This window comes from Carcharhinus amblyrhynchos, chromosome 17, assembly GCF_965287045.1.
Source record: "Carcharhinus amblyrhynchos chromosome 17, sCarAmb.v2.hapA, whole genome shotgun sequence".
Taxonomy (NCBI): Eukaryota; Metazoa; Chordata; class Chondrichthyes; order Carcharhiniformes; family Carcharhinidae; genus Carcharhinus; species Carcharhinus amblyrhynchos.
This window is the reverse complement of record NC_137340.1, coordinates 52635076-52659064: the sequence shown is the minus strand read 5'-3', so window position 1 is coordinate 52659064 and position 23989 is coordinate 52635076. Positions and strand designations below refer to the sequence as shown.

The 23989-nt window shown below is 45.0% G+C and overlaps 1 protein-coding gene across 1 annotated transcript in view; it reads left to right on the top strand.

Annotated features, from left to right (window-relative positions):
- pi4k2a (phosphatidylinositol 4-kinase type 2 alpha) overlaps positions 1 to 23783 on the top strand; it is a 33407-nt gene extending 9624 nt beyond the window's left edge. The window contains exons 2-9 of the mRNA XM_080205956.1: positions 4193 to 4393; positions 6337 to 6468; positions 8550 to 8703; positions 10426 to 10487; positions 12426 to 12525; positions 14568 to 14701; positions 20638 to 20697; positions 22751 to 23783. Coding sequence (XP_080062082.1) covers positions 4193 to 4393; positions 6337 to 6468; positions 8550 to 8703; positions 10426 to 10487; positions 12426 to 12525; positions 14568 to 14701; positions 20638 to 20697; positions 22751 to 22909 — 1002 coding nt within the window. The 3' untranslated portion in view covers positions 22910 to 23783. The remainder of the gene's footprint in view (positions 1 to 4192; positions 4394 to 6336; positions 6469 to 8549; positions 8704 to 10425; positions 10488 to 12425; positions 12526 to 14567; positions 14702 to 20637; positions 20698 to 22750) is intronic.
- The last annotated feature ends 206 nt before the right edge of the window (positions 23784 to 23989 follow it).

Genomic DNA, 23989 nt, shown 5'->3' with positions numbered 1-23989 from the left:
GACGCAAGCATTGGACTGGGATAAACACAGTAAGACGTCTCACAACACCAGGTTAAAGTCCAAGAGGATTATTTGATAGCAAAATCCGTTAGCTTACGGAGCACTGCTCCTTCCGAAAGCTAGTAGATTTTGCTACCAAATAAACCTGTTGTTCTCTAACCTGGTGTTGAGACTTCTTACTGGGACTCCTAAACCCCATTGTAGCCCAGCAGTATCTCGTAGCCTGCATCTAAGAAACTAGGAAGCTGCAAGTTGAAATATCTGCGTGGAAGATGGTCAGTGGTGATAAACTCCAGGTCTTGCCCTCAGTAAATGTCATTTGTTTTCTCTAAATCAGCACTTCCTAATGGGCTGTGTCTATGAAATAGTCTTGAACTGTTCAAAGGATGTCTCTAAACAAGGAACTGGAGAAGCAAATTAAAAACAAGCTGTAAAGTTGGGCAGATGTGCAATAAAGCACGCGAAGAGGGCTGTGAGATACATTATTTTATTTCTATTGAGATTTGTCTCTGGAGTAAGAAGGCATGTGATACTGTGGAGTCAGTATCTTATCAGAATGGTCTTGTGTCCCTAATTAATTTTTCCAGTTCCCAAAATAAAAATCCCATGGGAATTAAATTTGTAATAAAGGAATTATTAAATTTGTAATAAAGGAATTATTAAATTTGCAAGAAAGGAATTCAAATGTTCAGCTGATGCATCAGCTGATATGTGTAGTTTGGTGGGCTGTGGTCGACAGAGGCACTTAGGTTCATTGTTGAGGTGAGACTCTCCACACTTAACCTGATTACACATCAAATCCTGCACTTCTCTATCCCTGATCTTACTAGTCTACACTGGCTCCTGGTCAACCAACACTTGAAATTGAAAATTCTTTTCCCTGTGTTTAAATCTCTTCTGGTGTTGCTGCTCCCTGTCTCTCTCGCCCAATTTCCTTTATCCCATGCCAGAATTCTGATTCTGCTTCTCTCCCCTCTCGTAGTCAAGAGTTGATGTCCAGGAAGCCAGGTCCCTTGCTGTGGAATTCTTGCTTTAAACTCTTTCCCTTCTTGTGCTATCCCCTTCTCCTCCTCCTCTCCCCACATCCCTCCAACTACCACCTTTGCAGCACTCCCTTCCTCCTCCCCTCCTCCCCTCCTCCCCTCCTCCCCTCCTCCCCTCCGCCCCTCCGCCCCTCCGCCCCTCCTCCCCTCCTCCCCTCCTCCCCTCCTCCCCTCCTCCCCTCCTCCCCTCCTCCCCTCCGCCCCTCCTCCCCTCCTCCCCTCCGCCCCTCCTCCCCTCCGCCCCTCCTCCCCTCTGCCCCTCCTCCCCTCCTCCCCTCCTCCCCTCCTCCCCTCCTCCCCTCCTCCCCTCCTCCCCTCCTCCCCTCCTCCCCTCCTCCCCTCCTCCCCTCCTCCCCTCCTCCCCTCCTCCCCTCCTCCCCTCCGCCCCTCCGCCCCTCCGCCCCTCCTCCCCTCCGCCCCTCCTCCCCTCCTCCCCTCCGCCCCTCCGCCCCTCCTCCGCCCCTCCCCTCCCCTTGTGCCACTCATTTTATTCCATGCACTGCCTGAAAGGCTGTGGAAACAGTTTCATAGTAACTTCCAAGAAGGAACTGAATATTTTGGCCTTTTCTGCTGTGGAATCCCTGTCTTTGTCTCATTGCTGACATGTGCAATCTTTGTCCCTGAACATGCTGCAGGTTTAAATTGAAAACAGTGAAAACATTGTCAGATTTATTGACTTAATGTGTTACTGTGTTTAACTTGCTTAGTCATAGTGTTTGCTGCACTGGGACTTCTGGCCCTTCTCCACTTGTTTTGATAACAAGACCAATTTGGTTTGAAATTGCGGAGTTGCTTGCCAGTGTTTTACCAAGGGCTGGAGAAGGCTCTTTGTGCTTTCGGAGGCTTGCCGTCCTTAATGTGCAGTGATTTGTATTGTACGTGGGGCCATTTCTGCGTTACGGCAATAAATAACATTGAGATGGTTTCACAGTCAGGTTGCCTGAAAGCATTGTGCAGCACATTTCCTTTGAAGTGTAGTCACTGTTTTTTCATTGAGCAGTTTATTTCCACTGAAGAATTTGAATTGGAAATTCCTTGATGAGGAAATGAGGCTATTTCAATGCTGCACTATGATGGACTAAACCAGTCTAGGTATCCAGTACAGCAGAAATCACTCTAATTTGTGTAAAGTTCATGGCCATAAGTTTCACTATGGACCTGGTCTGGCCTGACTTGTGACTCCAGACCCACACCTACGTGGTTACTCTTAAATGCGCCCTCTGAAATGGCTGAGAGAGCCACTTGGCTATATTGAAGAAAACAGAAAGGAATGAAAGTGGACAGACTACCCCAGCATCAACCTAGTCTCTGAAACAGCAACAAATCCAGCCTTGTTGACATTGCAAAGTCCTCCTTACTAACGTCTGGGGCTTTGTGGCAAAATAGAGAGAGCTGTTTCACAGACTAGTCATGCAACAGTCCAATATAGTCATACTGATGGAATCATATCTCACAGATACTGTCCCAGATACCACCATCACAATTCGTAGCTCAGGCAGAGGTGGCGGGACAGCGTTATACATTCGGGAGGAAATTGCCCTGTTTCTGACTAATTGCACATGTGCAGATATCCTGAGGCCTGCTGGGAGCAGTAGTTCCCACACTGAATTTGATTTAAATTTAAGCTAAGTATCAGAGTTAATTACGCTCCTTAGTGCATGAATGCAACTGAGGGCAAACTTTAATGGTACATTGTATGTAAATCCCACTGTACCATTTCTAGTTGAGCTGTGACCATACGATGCACATCGCTTTAATCTGACAAATGGCAGGTTTTGCACTGACGTTGATAGTCCACACTTGGATAGGATATTGGAGGAGGTACTAGGATCATTTTAGAAATGGCTGCGTTTGTTTGATTGGATGAATTTGTGATCCATCTATCATCTTCACATGTTTGAATAATGGTAAGTCAATTTGGTTTAATACCAGGTAGCTGGACCAATACCTGTTTCAGCACATCAGTGGTGAGAACACTGCTCTGTGAGTGGTTGCCAGAATGTGAAGGTTGCCAAGCGTGTTTTCAAAACAGCAGAACTAATTTTTACGAGAAATGGATAGAGCAATAGTGGGCATTGTCAAGAAGGTTTAATCTGATAGTGATCATGCTGTTGTTGCAAATATAAAGCTAATAAGATTACTTTTAGGTGACTCTTTAATTTCAGTGTGTTTGCGCGCTCATGTGTGTATGTACAAATGTATTCGGAATAGCTAATTAGGATTTCTACCTGGGTATTAAGCCCATTGTGATGGGTTTTGAGAGGGGGAATCAATCAAAAGTTATTGTATCAGGTTGTGGGTTTCCAAGGATACCACAGAACCTCTCAGGCACAAGTCAGTTTGCAGAGCGCAGGAGTCTGAGGCATCCAGTTCTGCGCCCGAAGCAGGATGAATGCTGGCTCTGTTGTTCATTATGCAGAACACGGTGGGAGCTCACACTCAAATTGAACAGTCTCAATTTGTGAGGATTGAAAGGAGACTAGAAGATTCGCCTAACTTGGGCTAGGTGGACGGAATTTCCAGTGAAACACTTGCGATTCCGTTTAGATAAGTTTATCTAGATAGCCACATGAACAGACTGCGAATAGAGGGATACAAACAAATGATCTAGTTGGGCTTATGAGCGATGAAGGCTTGGAGGGCTGAAGGGCCTGTTCCTGTGCTGTATTGTTCTTTGTTTGTTGGCATTAGAAGTTACCCTGGTAGGGAAGAGGAAGCAAGTCAGCAAGAGCTGAGAATAGTTGATCTGCTTCTAAGAGAATAAAGTGTCCATTTAAGGTACAGAGAATAGTTGCCATGATGTGGGATTTTCAGTCATGGTAAAAGTTTAATGGAGAAATTTCTCCCCTGCAGAGTACATCGAATAGTGTTGTCCACTAAATAGCGTTCAGGTGATGTTGCTTCTAGTTACAGAACAAGTCGTCTTTGAAATCTAGTCATGTGATACTTTCAGCCAGCCATTGGCAGTTTAAATATCTCAAAGTTGTGGGCCTGTATAGGGTTATAACACTACTTAGCCCAGTCATACAGTCATCAATATCAACTCCTTCAGGAGTAGTTTGACCTAAAAGTTTCCTTTCTGACTGTATAAATCTGTTCAAATATTGATGAGGCTTAATAAGAACATTTATTTCTCTTCATCTTCCCAGAAATTTATAGGTGTTTTTAAACCAAAAAATGAGGAACCTTACGGTCACCTGAACCCAAAATGGACCAAGTGGCTTCAGAAGCTGTGTTGTCCGTGCTGCTTTGGCAGAGACTGTCTCGTTCTCAATCAGGGCTATCTCTCGGAGGCTGGGGCCAGCCTGGTGGACCAGAAACTGGGGCTTAACATAGTTCCAAGGACTAAGGTAGGGCATTAAACTCTGTGCCTTGTCTCTCGTCTCTTTTTCCCAAAGCTGGTGTCAGCACACTAGTGGCAGTGTGTCTGTGCGATCTTTGACTGCATGTACTCTTTGTCGTAATCTTGCATAAGATGCCATACATGATCGCTTAAGAGAATCAGTCCTAATGATTCGCACCCCAAATTATCAGTTATGGAACCATGAGCATTGCTGCTGTCTGCAGTTATACACCATGCTAGATGGGGCTTTCATCTGCTCAACCATCAAGCAGGTAGACTAGGTGCTGCTTTATGGAGAACCTTGGGACTGGGGCTGGTTGTCCTTTTGCAGAGTATTAATGAGTGTTTGTCAAATGACCTGTCTCTAAATAATGGTGATTAGCAATATGTGCCCACCAGCTCCATGTGATGAGCTAGAATCCACTCAGTTAATGTTGCCAAAAAAAGCCTCAGTGCTTCTGATAGGAAGAACATTTGCAGATGCATGCACTTCAGTTGAGTGTTTTCATTTGATCCTATGTGGCCTCACTCCAGACAATAGTGCTAAACCTGTACAGTCATTCAATCCCTAATTCTGGCCATATGTGCCTCCATTTCCCTCACCACCATCAAGTACATCTTCAGTTACATGGGTCCCATTCTCTGGAGTTGACTCAAATTCCTTTTCCTTTCCTTTCCTTCCCACAAGATCACTCTTAGGTGCTATGTCTTCATCAAAACCTTTGCTTCTGCTCTCCCTTGACTAGGCGTCTGTTTTGTCCACATGCATTGGGAAATTTCCTGCCATAAAGTTATGATGGAAGATATTTGAATGGGAATTTAGGTTTCTGATTGTGTTCCCTGTTGTTTGAATAATGTGCAATCCCAGCATGGTTTAGTGCAGAGGGACCTGGGGGTCCTTGTGCACGAGTCGCAAAAACCCAGTCTGCAGGTGCAGCAGGTGATCAAGAAGGCGAATGGAATATTGGCCTTTATAGCGAGGGGGATAGAATATAAAAGTAGGGAGGTCTTGCTGCAACTGTACAGGGTACTGGTGAGGCCGCAGCTGGAGTACTGTGTGCAGTTTTGGTTGCCGCACTTGCACAAGGATATATTGGCCTTGGAGGGAGTGCAGAGAAGGTTCACTAGGCTGATACTGGAGATGAGGGGGTTAACCTATGAAGAGAGACTAAATAGACTGGGTTTGTGCTCATTGGAGTTTAGAAGGCTGAGGGGGGATCTTATAGAGACGTGTAAGATAATGAAAGGGATGGATAGGGTAGAGGTAAAGAGATTTTTCCTGCTTAGAAAGGATAGCAGTACTAGAGGGCACAGCCTTAAGATGGGGCTGGGGGAGGTGCAGTTTAGATCAGAGTTGAGGAGGAACTTCTTCACTCAAAGGGTGGTGAATCTCTGGAATTCTCTGCCCATTGAAGTGGTGGAGGCTACCTCGTTGAATATATTTAAGTCACGGGTAGATAGGTTTCTGATAGACAAGGGAATTAAGGGTTATGGGGAGAGAGCGGGAAAGTGGAACTGATCCACTTCAGATCAGCCATGACCTTATTGAATGGTGGAGCAGGCTTGAAGGGCTAGATGGCCTACTCCTGCTCCTATTTCTTATGTTCTTATGGTGACTGAGCAGATAATGAGCAAAGACCACAGGGTGGATGGCTTTGTAGCTTTACCTTTGCTCAAGAAAGCAAATAAGGTACTGTTGCATTGCATGCTAATAATTGCTGAGTACTTTTACTTCAACCCTCTCACCTCTCAAACTCTGCAAAGATGCACCTGTTTCTGTCTTTGTCACAGGTGGTTGAGACTTTTATGTTCATGAAAGTGGCATCAGCGTATCCTGATCACTGAGTTTGCACCTTCGTAGGGCATTCTCAAAGCTAGGGGTAAGACTGTGCTTGAGCTGTATTAGTTCAGGTCATCTTTTCATCTTTAACTCTGATTCTCCCTCTCCAGGTGGTGTACTTAGCAAGTGAAACGTTTAACTATAGTGCAATCGATCGAGTGAAATCACGGGGGAAGAAACTGGCTCTTGAGAAAGTGCCAAAAGTTGGGCAGCGGTTTCACCGGATAGGTCTACCTCCCAAGGTACCAGCTATTACTTAATACTATATTTTTGGAATTCTTTTCCTGCCGTGAGTGATGGTGTGCATTTTTTCCCATGTATTTTTCCCTATCTCTCCTTTAGGCATGATTTCTAGGAGGGCAGGTGAAATGTTACAAGGTGAACTTTAGTACATTTGTATTGTTCCATCCGCCCTCTGCTCATTGATTTACATTGGCACCAGGGTCCAGCAAAGCCTCAATTTTTAATCTCATATTTTCAAATCCCTGCATATCCTTGCTCATATCCGGTTTTTGGTCATCTATCCAGACATGCCTCTCTGTGTCTCAATCAATATTTTTAGAATGTGCTACGGGCATTTTTTTAATTAAAGATACAATATCTACGCAAGCTTGCTCGGCCCAAAACTCTGGAATCCTTTATTAAAATTTTCCATTCCTCTACAGCTCTCTCCCTCTCAAAATCTTTGTCTTTGTCCAAGCTATAGCAATCGCTCCAGATGTCATCTTATTTGACTTCACATTTCTATGAAGCAGCTTGGGACAGTTTACTTCATTAAACGCTTCATACAATTAGAAATTTACCCAATTTTTTCATGAGTCCAGAGACTTTTGAACAGCTATCACGTTGAGAGTCGTGATGTGGAGATGCCAGTATTGATGAGAGGTCACATGACACCAGGTTATGGCCCAACAAGTTTGTTTGAAATCACAGCCTTTCGGGGTAATGCTTCACTTCACCTGATGAAGGAGCAGCGCTCTGAAAGCTTATCATTTCAAATAAAGCTGTTGGACCATAATCTGGTGTCATGTGACCTCACTATGAGGTCATCACATGATGTAAACGCACATAAATTTCATGGGTCTTGGGAAACCTGGCTTACCCTCTTTCCCTTCCATTCCTCCACCCTTCTCTTCACTCTTCACACCCCTCCCCCCACCCAAATCCATCAATTTATTCATCTGTTCAGAATTCCCAAATGGAGGAACAATGCAACAGCTGTACTGTTCCAGCTGCCATTATGTAACTGAGCTCCAGTTGGGAAATCCATATCTCCACAAACACTGCCAAACCTTGTTGAGTTTTTCCAGCATTTTTATGCTTTTTCTGTATCTATTCCTCCTCACATGTTCATAGCAATAATATGATTCCCCTATTCTACCACTTCGTCTGACCATAACAGTCTGCTTTTGTGAATATAAAGAGGATGTCTTTTGCCATGACTACAGGAATCCCATCGTTTACGCTTTCAGATAGTAAAAAATAAGACCGGTTTTCTGAGTTTAAAGAAATAAGTTTATTGAAATTATTTGCCAAATTAAAAGCTAGGCACATCACAACCATCACTCAAATGTCTTGCACATTTCTGCTCACACAGTAACACAGATGATAGAATTTTTATTTCCAAAAGGTCTCAATTTGCAGTAAATTTCCCTTCTCATGACGGTTACTTTGCAAATCCGGCCACACTATTTTGGAGGAGGCGGTGGCCAAAGCTGTTTTAACCTGTTTTCAGTGCAACATCTGATCTCTGGCTTGGTAAACAATCTTTAAAGTATCATGTCGGCTGTATGTTGCAGAGAAATTTGATCAATACCTGTCTGCTATATTCATCATTTTTTTAGCACTGGTAATTTTATTTTGATATCACATTGCAGGAACTTTTAAAAGTTTTTGAATATTGTAAAGCCGCACGAGATAATTGTCTTGCATGCTCACCAAGAGATTTGAGAATCTTCCTCTTCACCTCACTTAATGGAATGCAAACTTGTATGTTGTAACTGGCTAACAGTCTTCCGCTGTTTTAAAGGGATTTCAAATTATCTTTTTTAAATTCAGCCAGAAAATTAGAATTTATTTTTAAAAGCAGTTCCACGTAACACTCCTAATTGTTTCATCTTTCTTCAGCCATCTTTTCTCAATAGATAAAACCTCAAACTTGCTTTATAATTACCTCGAGTGTAAACTTTGTCTTTTGCATTCTTTCTAGCATCTCCATAGGACAGAATTAGTTTCTAATGGCTAACCGCAGCAAGTGGCTGATGAAAGAGATTGCCCAGCCTATAAGCAGAATAAAATTAATTCTGTTTTCCCCTCATTCTAGGTTGGCTCCTTCCAGTTGTTTGTGGAAGGTTATAAAGATGCAGATTATTGGTTGCGGAGGTTTGAGGCAGAGCCTTTACCTGAGAAGACCAGTCGGCAGCTGCAGTTGCAGTTTGAGCGGCTTGTGGTTCTGGATTACATCATCAGGAACACAGGCCAGTATTGTTTGACTTTTATCAACTTCCCCTCTCCTTCTGAAGACATTATTTTTCTGGGCATTGAACATCAACAAAGGCACAGACTCTCTTGCTGCTGGTACCTTGTCAAAGACATATTCTCTGAGTGCGTGCACACGTGACTACGCAGCACTTTGCCCTCTTTGAATCTGATTGGCAGCTTTGTTCTTCTTCATTAGAAGCTTTGAGGCTGCTGTCCCCTCATGGTCAAAGACAGAGGAAGCAGTCACCTGTTACTCTGAGTTGCACTGGACACACTGTTTTTGATCCCTATTTTCACCCCCTCTCCCGACCATTCAGAATTGTAGCAAACACCTGTAGATCAGATGGGGGGCAGTAACTGGGATTAGTGAAAGGCAATTTCGGCCTGAAAAGGCCAGTTGGACATGCTGGTAGAGTGACCAGCATCTGCAAGAGGCAGATCAATACTCTGCAGATGGACATTCAAGAGCAAGGTTGACCGTTTTCACAGAGCTGTTACCTGTTCCCCAAGAACGTGGTGGCTGCTTGACAAATGTTTTGCCCCTTTCAATTACAGATCTAATATCTGTTATATAATTCCTCTAAGAAATCGGGCTTCACTGCAAGCATTGGACTCACTGCTCACATTTGGGATGCAGGTCAACAAGCTGCCTTCCTCTCATCTTTGCTAGAGTTTTCCATATCTTTACTCCAACTGAGCATTAACTGGCTGGTCTGTAATTAACTTTTAGTAATTTCTTTAAAAATAAGTATTGAGTGTTCTGTGTCTGAGTTCCTGCTATTCCTTTAATATAGAAGCCAAACACTGCAGATGCTGGAACGTGAAACAAAACAGAAAATGCTGGAAAATCTTAGCAAGTCTGACAGCATCTGTGGGGAGAGAATAGAGCCAACGTTTCAAGTCTAGATGACCCTCTCCACAGGTGCTGTCAGACCTGCTGAGATTTTCCAGCATTTCCTGTTTTTGTGCCTGCGATTCCTCTCCTTGTTTGCTTAAAAATTCTTGAATGTATCTCATCCAGTCCCTAAGATTTATTCACCTTCAGGCTGTACAGCTGTGCTGGTAATGATATGTACTTTGCCTCTGAAACATCCTCCAGTTTTCTTTCCAGATCAAATGGGTTGTTTCCTTCTCAATAAAGACTAGGGCAAATGTTGTTGACAAATATATCTGTGCGTGGGAAAGTGGTGAGGGTACAGGTGATTGGGCATAAATTGTTAAATGTGAGATTGTAGTATTGTGGATAGCAATGTTCACCCCTAGGGACCCGCACTGACACTCTATGTAAACGTGTTGGACTTTGGCATGGGAATGCATAATATTGATGATGAAAAACATATCCAGAAATTTTCTCATGACATCCAAAAAAGAGAATTCTTTCTCCAAATAGTTCTGGGTAAATGTTTGAGAAGTGCTTACTTGTCCCAGTCCAACATCGGCATCTCCACATCATAAATGTTTGAGCCCAGGATAGCAGTGAGCCAGACAAACCATGGAAGCCCTGGTTCCAGGGTGTATTTCTATGGGATATTGGCATAACAGAGATCAGGATATTGAATTTGAAAGACTGAGTGGCCTACTCCTAGTTTCTCGGTTTCTAACTGATCTTTTAGAGAGCGGCTGTGGTGGAGTTCGGAACAAAGTGGAAATTGTGGCAGGAAGGCCCTTAGGGGGAGCTGTTGAGCAAACATTTTATCTCCGATTTATTCTTTCCATAGATCGAGGTAATGATAATTGGTTGATCAAATACGACTGTCCTATGGATAGTGCCAGCTCAAAGGTCAGTAGAATTGTTTTGTGTCAAAACTATTGGAACCAATTGTTTTTCTCTTGTGTGCAATATAAGTGCATACAATGGAACTGTGCATAGCACTCGTCTTCAAATCCACATTCCTTTTAATGGATGGATATTTCTGTTAGTGTCATTTTTAATTTGGAGATTGTACACTGATGAGGAAACAATGCTAGCAAACCTTCCAGAACCTCAAGTCTTGTGAAATTCAGGTGGCCAAACCAGTGAATTTAAGTGGAGGGGAAGGTGGAATACGGGGGAGGTAATGGAGAAATAAATCTGACCTTTGAAAAAAGAATTAACTCTCCCTCAGCAAATATGGTTTGACTAAAAGCAAGGAAAGGAGGGAGTCTGTCCTGCTAACTGGGGATTCTTAGTTCCTTGTATACCTGTGCACAATGTGGGGGCAGCTCAGTGGCACAGTGGTTAGCACTGCTGTCTCATAGCACCAGGGACCTGGGTTCGATTCTGACCTCAGGCCACTGTCTGTATGGAGTTCACACGTTTTCCCTTTGTCTGCGTTGGTTTCCTCCGGGTGCTCCTGTTTTCTCCCACAGTCTGAAAAATGGACAGGTTAGGTGGATCGGCCATGCTAAATTCTCCCTCAGTGTACTCAAACAGGTGTCGGAGTGTGGCGACTAGGCGATTTTCACAGTAACTTCATTGCAATGTTAATGTAAGCCTAGTTGTGACTAATAACTAAACTTTTTACTTCTGTATTCTGTTTTTGGGGGGGTATTTCCTTCTGCATCAGTTTCATCCTTTGAGTTTTCAGAAAGCCAATTTCTCCAGCTTCTTCCTCGTTCTTTATACTGCTTACAGATTTTGTTCACGTGGAATGGCATCATTGGGAATGCCTCTAATATATATTATATAAACAAAGCTGTAGCCTTGTGCCTAAGCTAAGCACTGAGAATTAATACGTTTGAAATATGAGTCAAAAACCTCTGAATGTTTATTCAGGGTTAAATACTCAGTCAACACAGATTGAGTAAGATACAGTCATGATGAGAATGCTGCCTTGCAGTCAGTTGATTTTGACTTTGTCTCTCCATGCTTCTGATTTCTTCAAACCTCGGTTTTAAATTTAGCTAACAGACTTTTACATCATCTTCTGTGTGACTTTTGCTCTTGGTTTTGCAGTAGGGAACAATAGATTTGTGATACTAGAAGTGTCCAAGGCTATTTGAAATGACTGCAGTCGCAGTCAGCGCGGTGGTGCAGTGATTAGCAGTGCTGCCTCACGTCTCCAGGGACCCGGGTCCCATTCCCATCTTGGGTCACTGTCAGTGTGGAGTTTGCACCTTCTCCCCATGTCTGTGTGGGTTTCCTCCCACAGTCTGATGTTGGGTGTGTTGACCTGAATAGGCATTGGAGTGTGAAGAGTAAGGAAATTTCACAGTAACTTCATTGCTGTGTTAATGTTCCTTGTGACTAATAAATAAGTAAACTTTACTTTGCTCCCCTCCACCACAGTGCAGGAGTATACTTGTATAGGTCTAGGTGATGAGCCTCGGTTTGTATCGAGGTGGTGGGATGAGGCCTTTGCAAACACGGTTGGCTTCCCCTGTACCTGGTATCCTTATAACTGTACTCTCTGTGGCCTCCAGATAATGATCAGGTGTAGGAACCCATGCAGATTTTTCTTTGTTCTCCAGAGTCGTGGTTCTGATGTAGATTGTAGTGCTCTTTATCATTGCTTCACCTGAGATCAGCCAGTTCAACATCCACCTGGAGTCCAACCTCTCATTCTCTGTAGCGCTGATATTCATGGCCTATTATGATTGAATCTTTGTAAACACAAGTCAGAATGGATTAAAGCAGTTTTGTATTGAAAATCTTGCATCCATTAACACGTTTCAAAGGGGACCAGTAGAGATGAAATGTTTGGGGTTTGGAAAACTTTAGTTGTGTATTTTTTTGCAGGATGCTGACTGGGTTGTAGTGAAGGAGCCTGTCATAAAGATCGCAGCAATAGACAATGGTTTGGCATTCCCTCTGAAGCACCCAGACTCGTGGCGGGCTTGTGAGTATTGAAATTCAGTCCTTACAAAGCAGAATTTTCTTGAAGCTCTCACTGATTTTAAGACCTCATGTTTGATTTGGGGTTTTGAAATTGATGTAGCAAATAGCAACCAATCAAACAGGCATGTAGGAGTTGGAACATGTCAGGTGTGGCCTTGAGACTGCAGTTCTTGTTCTGTTGACTTGGCTCATTGGTATCACTCTTGCCTTTGAGTCAACGATTGAAAATTCAAGGAACTCTCCAGAACTCAATCTTATACGTAGACTCGTTACAGATACTGCTGAGGGAGTTAGAGAGTCTGATAGCGTAGGAGGAGGCCATTCAGCTTGTCTGCCAGCTCCTTGAAAGAACTATCCAATTAGCCTCACTCATCACCATTTTCCCCACAACTCTGCAAATTAGTCTTCTGCAAGTTCAGATTCATTGCCCTCTGAAAGTTCCTGTGGTAGCTGCTTCCATTGCAGCTTCCAACAGTGCACTCCAAATCTTAACCCTCCTGGTCTTTCAGTGTGATATTAACCGGAGACTTTGTTAGTCTGTTCCAGTGGATGTTAATGATTTCATTTTGTGCTTTCAAAGTTTCCAGTGTGGTGGCCAACATTCCTCCCTCAACTTACTGTTCATCTTGTTGCCATTTGCAATTTTGCTGTGCTCAGAATTCCTCTTTGTCAAGTACAGCATCTTACTATCTGTATCCCTTTCATTTCATCAAAAGGTGATTAGGTAAATGATCGGAGAGGATAAATGTTAGAGGTATGGAAGATTGGGGATAATAGATGGGAACAGCTGGCCCTGATGAGTTAGCTTCAAAGGGGCATGCTGTTCTGAATAACACCCTCCTGGAGCTGGTGAACTTCATCCAAATCCTTCCTGTAATTTTGACAATGGAATTTTTGGACATGAGGTGGAAATATTTTCTGAAATTATAAACATGGTGCAGATTAAATGTGAGGTAATGAAGGTGTGAATGTGCCATACACAGTGAAAATTAAGGGAGAATAGCAAGGGGTTTTTAATGTTAATGGCAAGGCTGCCTACAGATCTACAATGAGCATTTTGACATCAGTTTCTCCCCCTTTGCAAAGGGTCAAAGTAGCCTGTGGGAGTAACTGAGGGGGCGGGGGGGGCGGTGGTGGCAACAGTGGGTTGCAGGTGCGCAATAAATGCTGGCTCCAACTATTATCTTGTAAATTCAGTTTGTGTCTTTATATGTGTTTGTGAACACAAGTCCTCACTCACCTGAAGAACGAGCTTGAGGCTCCGAAAGCTAGTGCTGGCAAATTAACCTAGTGTTGTGAGATTTCTTACTAATTATACAGGGGCATGAGTTAAAATTCCACCATAGAAGCTGGAGAATTTAAATTCCATTAATTAAAGTCTGGAATAAAAAGCTAGTACCAGTAATGACCATGAAATTGCTGGATTGTCATTTAAAACCCATCTGATTCACTAATGTCCTTTCAGAAGGGAAATGTACTATCTTTACCCAGTCCAGCCTTTGTGTGACTCCATTCCCACAATGTGGGTAAAACCCTTGACTGCCCAATGAAAAGACCTACTAAACCACTCAAGGTGGCTCACCAGCAGCACTTTGAGAGTAGCTAAGGATGGGCAGTAAAAGCTGATCTTAATAGTGATGTCCACATTCTGTGAGTAATGTAAAAAGTTTCCAAAGGAGCATAATCAGATAAAAATTGACCTTGAGTCAAAGGAGATGGCACTGGCAGTGATGTGACTGGCCACAGATTTGGAAAGCTTTGAGTCTTGAAGGGGAACAGAGAGGGTTAGTTAATGGGACTAAAAGTATGTTTCCCAAAATAGTGACACTGGTAAATGAGGAAATATCTGCAGTAGTCACCAAAATTTGCCAAAGCTTTTGACCTAGACTAGGGAAGACATAGGTGACTTCAAATCCTGCAGTTTATTACTAACTATCTGTTGAGCATGGGATTGCTTGGATATTGGTGGCCTCCCATAGTCATGTAAAAAACTTGCAAGAAAGTGGAAACCGATTTTGTAGACAGCATTTTTATTTATTACAGATCCTTTTTACTGGGCATGGCTCCCTCAAGCGAAGATACCATTTTCCCAAGAAATTAAGGATCTGGTTCTTCCCAAGATTTCCGACCCAAACTTTGTAAAAGATTTAGAAGAGGATCTTTACGAGCTCTTCAAGGTTAGTCAGCAGCTTGTGAGCCTGTTTTATTACTTGCAGAGTGGGTTCTGTTCAATGGGGAGTAGAACTGTGGAGGAGCAACCAGTTATGTACTGTGGCTGAGTAAATGAGGCACAGACACTCAGCATCACACTCTCTTGGGAAGGTGCAGAAAGAAAAAGAGGTCTAGCTAGCCAATTGGGGGGGTATCTCCGCCATTGATTGCAGCTGTTCAAGAGTGTGGCTCAACCACATTAAGGGGAGTTGGAGATGGGCATTAAATGCTGGCCTTGCTAGCCGCATACTCATCCCAGGAACGGATATTAAAAAAAGCTAAGATTTTTGGTACCGAATAACACTGAAATTTTCAGTGCCCATTTGAAGAATGGGTAAGAAATAAAGGCTGCAATATAATCAATTCTGTCAGATTAAAGTGAGATAAATGACGGCTATGTTTTGAACTATATAATGCCTGAGTTAGTAGGTCCGCTCTTGATAGTAAGAGGAGTTTATGGTGATGAGTTCAAGAAATCTTGATTTTGACAACATTGTTATTAGTTTATATGGTTCCTCCCTCGCAAACCTCCCAGTGTTTTCGCCTTATGTTGGCAACCCCTACAGTGCAACTATGTCACCAACGATAGTATCGTTGATAAGAACATAGAACAGTACAGCATAGGAACAGACCATACAGCGCTCCAAGCCTGCGCTGATCATGATGCCAAACTAAAATTAAAAAACCAGCGCATTCAAGCACCCACTACTGTGTGAAAAAACTCTTCTTCCCCCTGCACATCTCCCCTTACACTTTTCCCCTTATCTCAGTTTAAAAGTTGGAGAGTGATTAGAGAGCACTGTAGAACCTAAATGCAGATAGAAATTAGCCCACATTAGATATGTGAACTTCTTGCCCAGTGTCCCCTGAGGCAGACTGGCTGTGCACGTTTGAGTAGTAGTCCCCACTGATGTAACTTGTGGTTGTCTACAATCCAGTCCCCCAATTTGAGTGGAATAAAAAAGAACAAAGAACAACCCAGCATGGGAAACAGGCCCTTCGGCCCAACGAGCCCGCGCCGCCGCATCACCCTACACCTATTCTACCCTGCATGTCTACGAATGGAATCCCTAACTTAGCCAGATTCAGGGGAGAATAGTGTCAATTTGGTAAAACCAATCAGCCTAAGAGCACATCTTTGGGGTGTGGGAGGAAACCGGAGCGCCCGGAGGAAACCCACGCAACCACAGGGAGAATGCGCAAACTCCCACAGACACAGGCCCAAATCCATGTATCTGCACAGCTAGCAGTGCTAGTCACCGAGCTGTTGCGGCGCCCGTCTACCGGTCCAGGATCAAGCACACACACCGACATGAAGTACTAGGCCACTCCCGGAACTTCCAAGAGCAGCCCACGCACGACCCACCGTGTGCATGCCCCTCGTTTGACACGAGGTGGACCTCCACCTGCGGAATAAAAAGACAAAAACGTTAATCTTACAAGCCTGCTTTTCCGGTGTCTCCCGAGGTTCTAACCTTATTTAATAGCCCCTACCATCACCCTCCATCCTCGTTTCACTCGTGTCTATCTAACTGAACCTTAAACGAGTCCAACGTTCCTGCCTCCACCAGCCTACTCGGTAGCGCGTTCCATACCCCCACAACTCTCTGCATAAAGAACCTTCCTCTCACTTCCAAATTATACCTCTCCCCCCTCACCCTTAAATCATGACCTCTTGTGTTTGTACCCAGTCTAGGGAGCAGTCTCTCACTATTAACTCTATCTATTCCCTTCAGTATCTTATATACCTCTATCATGTCCCCCCTCAATCTCCGTCTTTCCAAGGAGAAAAGTCCCAGTTTCTCTAACCTTTCCTCATAACCCAGCCCCTCCATGCCAGGCAACATCCTGGTAAACCTCCTCTGCACCCTTTCCAGAGACTCCACGTCCTTCCAGTAGTAAGGTGACCAGAACTGGACGCAGTATTCCAAATGCGGTCTAACCAACGTTCTGTACAACTGAAGCATTAGATGACAGCTTTTGTACTCTATACCCCTTCCTATAAAGGCTAACATTCCATACGCCTTCCTAACAACCTTCTCCACTTGTGACGCAACCTTCATGGATTTGTGAACCTGCACTCCCAGGTCCCTCTGTATGTCTGTACTCCTAATCTGTCTACCTTTTATCACATAGCTCCTCTCTGCATTATTCCTTCCAAAATGCATCACCTCGCATTTGTCAGGATTAAATTCCATCTGCCACCTATCTGCCTGATGCACCAACCTATCTATATCCTGTTGTATCACCTGACAATCCAGTTCAGTACCCGCCAACCCTGCCATCTTGGTGTCATCAGCAAACTTGCTGATCACACCACCTACACTCTCTTCCAAGTCATTTATGTATACTACAAAGAGGAGGTCCCTGTACTGAGCCCTGCGGCACACCACTGGTCACTGGCCTCCAGCCCGACAAGGTCCCCTCCACCACTACCCTCTGTCTCCTATTACCCAGCCAGTTCTCAATCCACCTAGCTACCTGGCCTCGTATCCCGTGCGCCTTAACCTTTTCTACCAGCCTACCATGAGGGACTTTGTCAAACGCCTTACTGAAATCAATATAGATGCCCATCGTCAACCGTTTTTGTCACCTCCTCAAAGAATTCCACCAGATTCGTAAGGCAAGACCTCCCTCTAACAAAGCCATGTTGCGTATCCCTAATCAGATCGCAACGCTCCAAATGCTCATACGTCCTACCCCTAAGTATTTTTTCCATTAATTTCCCTACCACCGATGTCAAACTCACCAGTCTATAATTTCCAGGGTTATCCCTACTACCTTTTTTGAACAGCGGTACCCACATTTGCTACCCTCCAGTCCTCTGGGACCTCACCTGTGTCCAAAGAAGAGACAAAGATTTGCACCAGAGGCCCAGCAATTTCATCTTTCACCTCCCTAAGCAGCCTGGGATAAATACCATCAGGCCCCGGAGCTTTATCCGTCCTTACGCTACCTAAAAGCCCTAGCACTTCCTCCCTCGTAATAGATATCTCCTGCAACTGATCCTCTGCTCCCTCCAAGAGACCGCACGATTCCGAACCCCTCTCCTTCGTGAATACCGACGCAAAGTATTCATTCAGGAGCTCCCCCATTCCCTCCGACTCAATACATAACTCTCCACTCTTGTCCCTAAGAGGACCAATTTTCCCTCTAACTACTCTCTTGCCTCTAATATAGGAATAAAATGCCTTTGGATTTTCCTTAATCCTACCAGCCAAAGCCATTTCATGCCCTCTCTTCGCCCTTCTAATTCCCCTTTTTAGCTCCCTCCTACACTCTCTATATTCCTCCAGCGCACTCTCCGTACCTAGTCGTTTCGACCTAACATACGCCTCCCTCTTCTTCAATAGTCTTCAATACCCCCTGTAATCCACGGCTCTCTAATCCTACCTTTCCCATCCTTCTGCTTAACCGGAACATACCTCCCCTGCAACCATTTCATTTTGCCCTTAAAAGCTTCCCACTTGCCAACCGTGGACTTTCCAGCTAACAGTCCCTCCCAATCAGTGTCCTGCAGCTCCCTCCTAATCCTGCTATAGCTCGCCTTTCCCCAGTTCAGCACACTCCCGTTCGGCCGGCACTCGTCCCTTTCCATTTTTTTCCTAAAGTAGACGGACGTGTGGTCACTGTTAGCCACATGTTCGCCTACCTCTACCTCACCCACCTGCCCCGGCTCGTTACCCAACACTAAATCAAGTATAGCCCCTCCCCTAGTCGGGCTAGTTACATACTGCTCTAGAGACCCTTCCAAAACACATTTCACAAACTCCTCTCCCTCTGTACCCCCAGCTCTAGGCCCCCTCCAATTCACTCCTGGAAGATTAAAGTCACCCACTACAACCACTCTATTCTTCCTGCACCTGTCCAAAATGCCCCTGCAAATGCCTTCCTCCACCGACCTCGGGCTGTTGGGTGGCCTATAGTACACCCCTAGCAATGTGATCTCTCCCTTTTTATTCCTCAACTCCACCCACAGTGACTCAATCCCTGTCTCTTCCATATCGTCCTCCCTCTGCACTACTGTGATGTTTTCCTTTACTAACAGTGCCACCCCTCCACCTCTCTTCAACCCTCCTCTGTCACACCTAAAACACTTGTACCCAGGAACATTCAGCTGCCAGTCCTGCCCTTCCCGTAACCACGTCTCCGTTACGGCCACCACATCTAACTGCCTCACAAACATCAAGGCCCTAAGCTCATCTGTTTTCCCTGCCACACTCCTAGCATTGAAACAGACACAGTTCAACCCACGAGTGTCCCTCGGAACCTCCTTCTCCCTGATAATTTTCCTTTCACCCAACTCTCTCCCAGCCACCTCCCCACCCCCCCCTCCCTATTAGTTTAAACCATTCCTGAACACCCCAGCTAACCTCCCCGCTAAGACACTAGTTCCCCTCCCGTTCAAATTCTCCCCATCCCTCCTGTACAGTTGCCCTTCTCTCCTAAACACCTCCCAGTGATCCACAAAAGTAAAGCCCTCTACCCTACACCAATCCCTCAACCATGCATTCAACTGCATGATCTCGTCATTCTTTGCCCTGCTAGTACTGGGCAGCAATCCAGAGAGTGCCACCCTGGTGGTCCTGCTCTTTAGTTTGGACCCCAACTCCCTAAATTGCCTACAGACCTCTACCCTACTCCTTCCTATGTCCCCCTCCCCTACGTGTACTATGACCTCTGCCTGGGTCCCCTCCCCTTTCAGAATTCCCTCTACCCTTTCCATTACATCCTTTACCCCTGCTCCAGGGAGGCAGACCACCATCCTGGAGTCGCGCCTCTGTCCACAGAACCTCCTATCAATACCTCGGACCCTCCCATCCCCTACCACTATCACCTTGCCAGCCCCCTTCTGTCCCTCTAAGTCAGTCTCCCCTTTCTGCCTATCTTTCTGTGCCCCTGTCGATGAACCTTGGAGGGCCTCCGGGGAGGCCGGGGGACCCTGACTACTCTTCTTCTTCCTCTTTCTCCTCCTAACTGTCGTCCACCCTTCCTGCTCTTCAGCCCTTGGGACCTCTTCCTGCTCGTGGTTCCTAGCCATCAACTCCTCGTTTTCCCTGACTAGAAACGCATCCTCCAAACGCCCCTCGAGTTGCCTGACCCGGGCCCTCAAGCGCTGCAGTTCTAAACATTTACTGCAGCTGTGGACCTTGGGGACACGTGACACCACCAAGAACTCCCACATGTGGCACCTGACACAACTTATATTCCTCCCTATATTCCCTGCCATGTCCCAACCTCCTGTATGTGGCAAAAGGTAGAAATCTGTCACTCACCTTCTCTAAGCCTGCTCTTGCCTAAGCCCAGCGAGCCAAAGCCCTTCTCACTCAGTTCCCACTCACTCCGCTGCCCGCTGTACGCTGCTACCCCTTTTTTATACCCCCCGCTCCCCCTTAACGACTATCCCCTCGCCTAACTTCCGGTACGGAAGTAAACTACACTCACAAGCCCCGAGAACTGGAAGTACAGGAAAAAAGCGGTTTGCAATTCAAATCAGTCACTCACCACAGCCACAGCCACCAGGTTCAATGCTCCGGAGAACAATGAATCTAGTATCACAGCAGCAACGTGGGAGAGTGGCAGCATTAGGTACACCCTGCCTGTCTAATTGGAGTGACAGTGTGCTGTATTAATTTGTTTTCCCTTTGCTGTGGTTCCCTGGTTGCTGGTTCTTGTCTGCAGCCTTTTCCTACATGGTTTCTTGCCAGCTAATGAACTGTGGAGGCTTCACTGCAGAGTCCAAAGCTGCTGTCATCCACCATGCGCTGGATTATTTTAATCGGTGTTGCTCAGTGGGATTCTTTGAATCCCAGCTGGGGGTCATTTTTTGGCAGTGAATTTCTTTGCGTTCATGGTTGAGTCCAAAAGAACAGGGTTAAAATACGATCTGTTTCCTTTGCAGAAAGATCCAGGATTTGATCGGGGACAGTTCTACAAACAGATTTCCGTCATGAGAGGACAGGTAAGCTGCTAGTATCTGCTGGGATTTCATGTGGGCTGTTCATGAAGAAAGTTTGCCAGAACAGCCGTGCCAAAGGCAGCCGGTGTAAAGGGAGGAAGGGGGTCTGGGGAGAATGGTAATAAATATCACTGAAGAGAAAGACGTATTGCCAAAGCCTTTTCATCTTGCACTCATTAGGGCAAATGCAAAAATGATACTGTAGCTACGCAAATCAGCTCAGTTAACGAGTCAAGCTCATGGTATGGCTCATTGATTGAAGTACATAAGAACATAAGAAATAGGAGCAGGAGTAGGCCATCTAGCCCTTCGAGCCTGCCCCGCCATTCAGTAAGATCATGGCTGATCTGTCGTGGCTCAGTTCCACATTCCCGCCCTCTCCCCTTATACCTTAATCCCCTCGCTTATCAAAAACCCATCCACCCGCGTCTTAAAAATATTTAGCAAGGCAGCCTCCACCACCTCAACGGGCAGAGAATCCCAGAGATTCACCACCCTTTGAGTGAAGATGTTCTTCCTCAACTCCGTTCTAAACCGCCCCCCCCCCCCCTTTATCTTGAGGCTGTGCCCCCTAGTCCTCCTGTCCTTTCTGAGTGGGAAGAGTCTCTCCACCTCTATCCTATCCATCCCATTCATCATCTTATACGTCTCAATGAGATCTCCCCTCATTCTTCTAAACTCTAACGAGAAGTACTATGCATTCATAAGCAGAAACCTGTTCTCAAACATGTTCATACTTGGAGGCTGAGGAAAGGGGAACCTATAGTACTCCATTGGTTGAGGCATTACCATGGAGAGAGCAATCAGCCTTTTCTCCTGCAATATATATGGGGTGGCACAGTAGCACAATAGTTAGTACTGCTGCTTCACAGCTCCAGGGTCCTGGGTTCAATTCTTGGCTCGGGTCACTGTCTGTGTGGAGTTTACATGTTCTCCTCGTGTCTGCGTGGGTTTCATCCAGTTACTCTGGTTTCCTCCCACAGTCCAAAGTTGTGTGGGTCAGGTTGATTGGCCACGCTAAGAAATTGCCCCTTAGTGTCCAGGGTAGCGGAGGTTAGAGGGATTAGTGGGTATAGTATATAGGGATATGGGCATAGAGTCTGGGTGGGATTGTGTTGGTGCAGACTCGATGGGCCAAAGGGCCTCTTTCTGCACCTTAGGCTTCTATGATCTATAAGTTTTTGATCGTTTGAAATTTGGTATTCTTGTTTGTCCTGATGAATACAAGATGAGAAGCTTTGGTAACATGTCTCTCTTTTCAACAAGATTCAAGTCCTGTACTACTAAGTACCTGTTTTCCAATTTGATCACAGTTTGCCAGTGCGGTTGGACTTTCTTTCTAAACCCTGCTAGATATTGAAAATCAAAAATTTCCTAAATGGGCTCTGTATATTGTGTCCCAATTAGTGTATCCCTGTGGATTGATGAATTATGGAGTTCAGTCTATGGCATTATAGTAATGGGACATTTGGAAAATCAAAAGCCATCCAGCATCCATTCAGTCAAGTGCTCAGAGCTAGGGAGTAAAATAGTCACGGCCACCTTTTAAATTCTGCCCTTGATGCTGGTGAAAATATACACGGTGTGAAGGTTGTTGGGAGAAGGGTGTGGGTGAGGCTTGGCTATTGCATTTGATGGTCAAATAACACCAGAACACACATACTATCTGGACACTCTAGATTTGCTTCAAGTGGCTACTGGACCAAGTTTAGCTCCAACACCTGTTCCCTTTGAACAGTTGAATAAGCTTTCACTGCATGTCTCTCTAGTCTGGTCCAGGATGAATTGCCACATGGATGAGGTAATGAAGATCTGCTGGTAAACTTGTATCACAGCAAGTTGAGCTCACAGTGGGGGCAGGTGATAAAACACTCTGCTTCTCTTTCATTTCCTTGAGCTGTCTCTGTGGAGCTAACAGACACTGAATCAGCCCTGTGATTAATCTCTTGTCTTATGTCTGAATGTCATTGTAAAATATTTGTTTGCTAATTTGTTCCTTATCTCTCTCCCCTCCGCACTGCAAACCCCCAACCTCACCACCTACCTCAATCTCAAGATCCTAAATCTCACACAGGCTTTGAAGGATGGGAAGTCACCTCTGATGCTCATTCAGATCCCACCTGTCATTGTGGAAACAACTCGAAGCCACCATCGCAGCAGTGACTTGTACACACAGAGCTTCCAGAGCAGAAAGCCATTTTTTACATGGTGGTAGCGTAACTGGATGCAGAGAGCGAGAATGCCACCCCTATGAACAGTTAGCTGGTTGAATAGCCTGATAATGTTGGGCTGCCTCCTCTCAATGATGAGAACTCCGTGGACTTGTCGTAGCTAGAGCGAGAGAGAGAGAGAAGCTTGCTTCGTGTTTTATCCTACGTGTATGATTATTGCACAAGACATCACTACATCAGTAAGACAGCGTGCGAGGGGGATTCTACTGGATGATTTGCACTTAATTCCCACGCACCCCCAACATTTTTGATTATTCTTTTCGCTCCAACGGTTGTCTTCACGCACTCGCTCCATCAGATGCTTGGCTGTCTTCCCGTCAATGGACTCTAATGGCTGCTGTCACAGAACTGACGCATGGTACAGGCTGCCTTCATCTGTATTAATCCTTTCCTAGTCACCTTACCTCCAAAACTGGAATTTGATTTTTTTGCACTGAAATGGTTTTGGTTCACATTGCAGCCAGGTGCACGTCACAGTGAATATAGTTATGGCGGGTGCCGGAATAATCCAATCCGATCATGTTTCTTTCAAGCCCGCTTTGCAGTCTGTTTTTAAAGAGGAAAAACATATAACACTGCAATGACAAAAATTATTATTTGAGAAGAGAATCTCTGAAAAAAGGTATCACTAGTCTTGGGTTTCAGCTGTGAAAAGAGGAAGATGAATAAGATAACATGACCCCTGTCTACCCAACCATCCTTCCTTACGTACTCAGCACAGCCAGTGTTGGTGTGAACGCTAGCTGGACCAAAATATTTTTAAAAATCACTGACTTGGACCCTTTTACCCTTCAATCTGCAGCATGAATTTAGAATTCTATATATAAAACGCAGGCGTGATGGTACTGACAACTCCCCCCCCCCCCCCCCCCGCCACTCTCCCCAGCCTGCCACTATTTTTACATGGCCCATGTTCTGGAGGGGGCAGGGGAAAGGGTCTGCATGTGCAATGACTGTGAAGCTACATAGCCCAGCTAATTGTGAACGAGAAATAACCTGTAACTGTGATCAGAAGCCAATACAGCATGTTTATTTAAAAAGCCAAAATAATGGTTAACATAAAA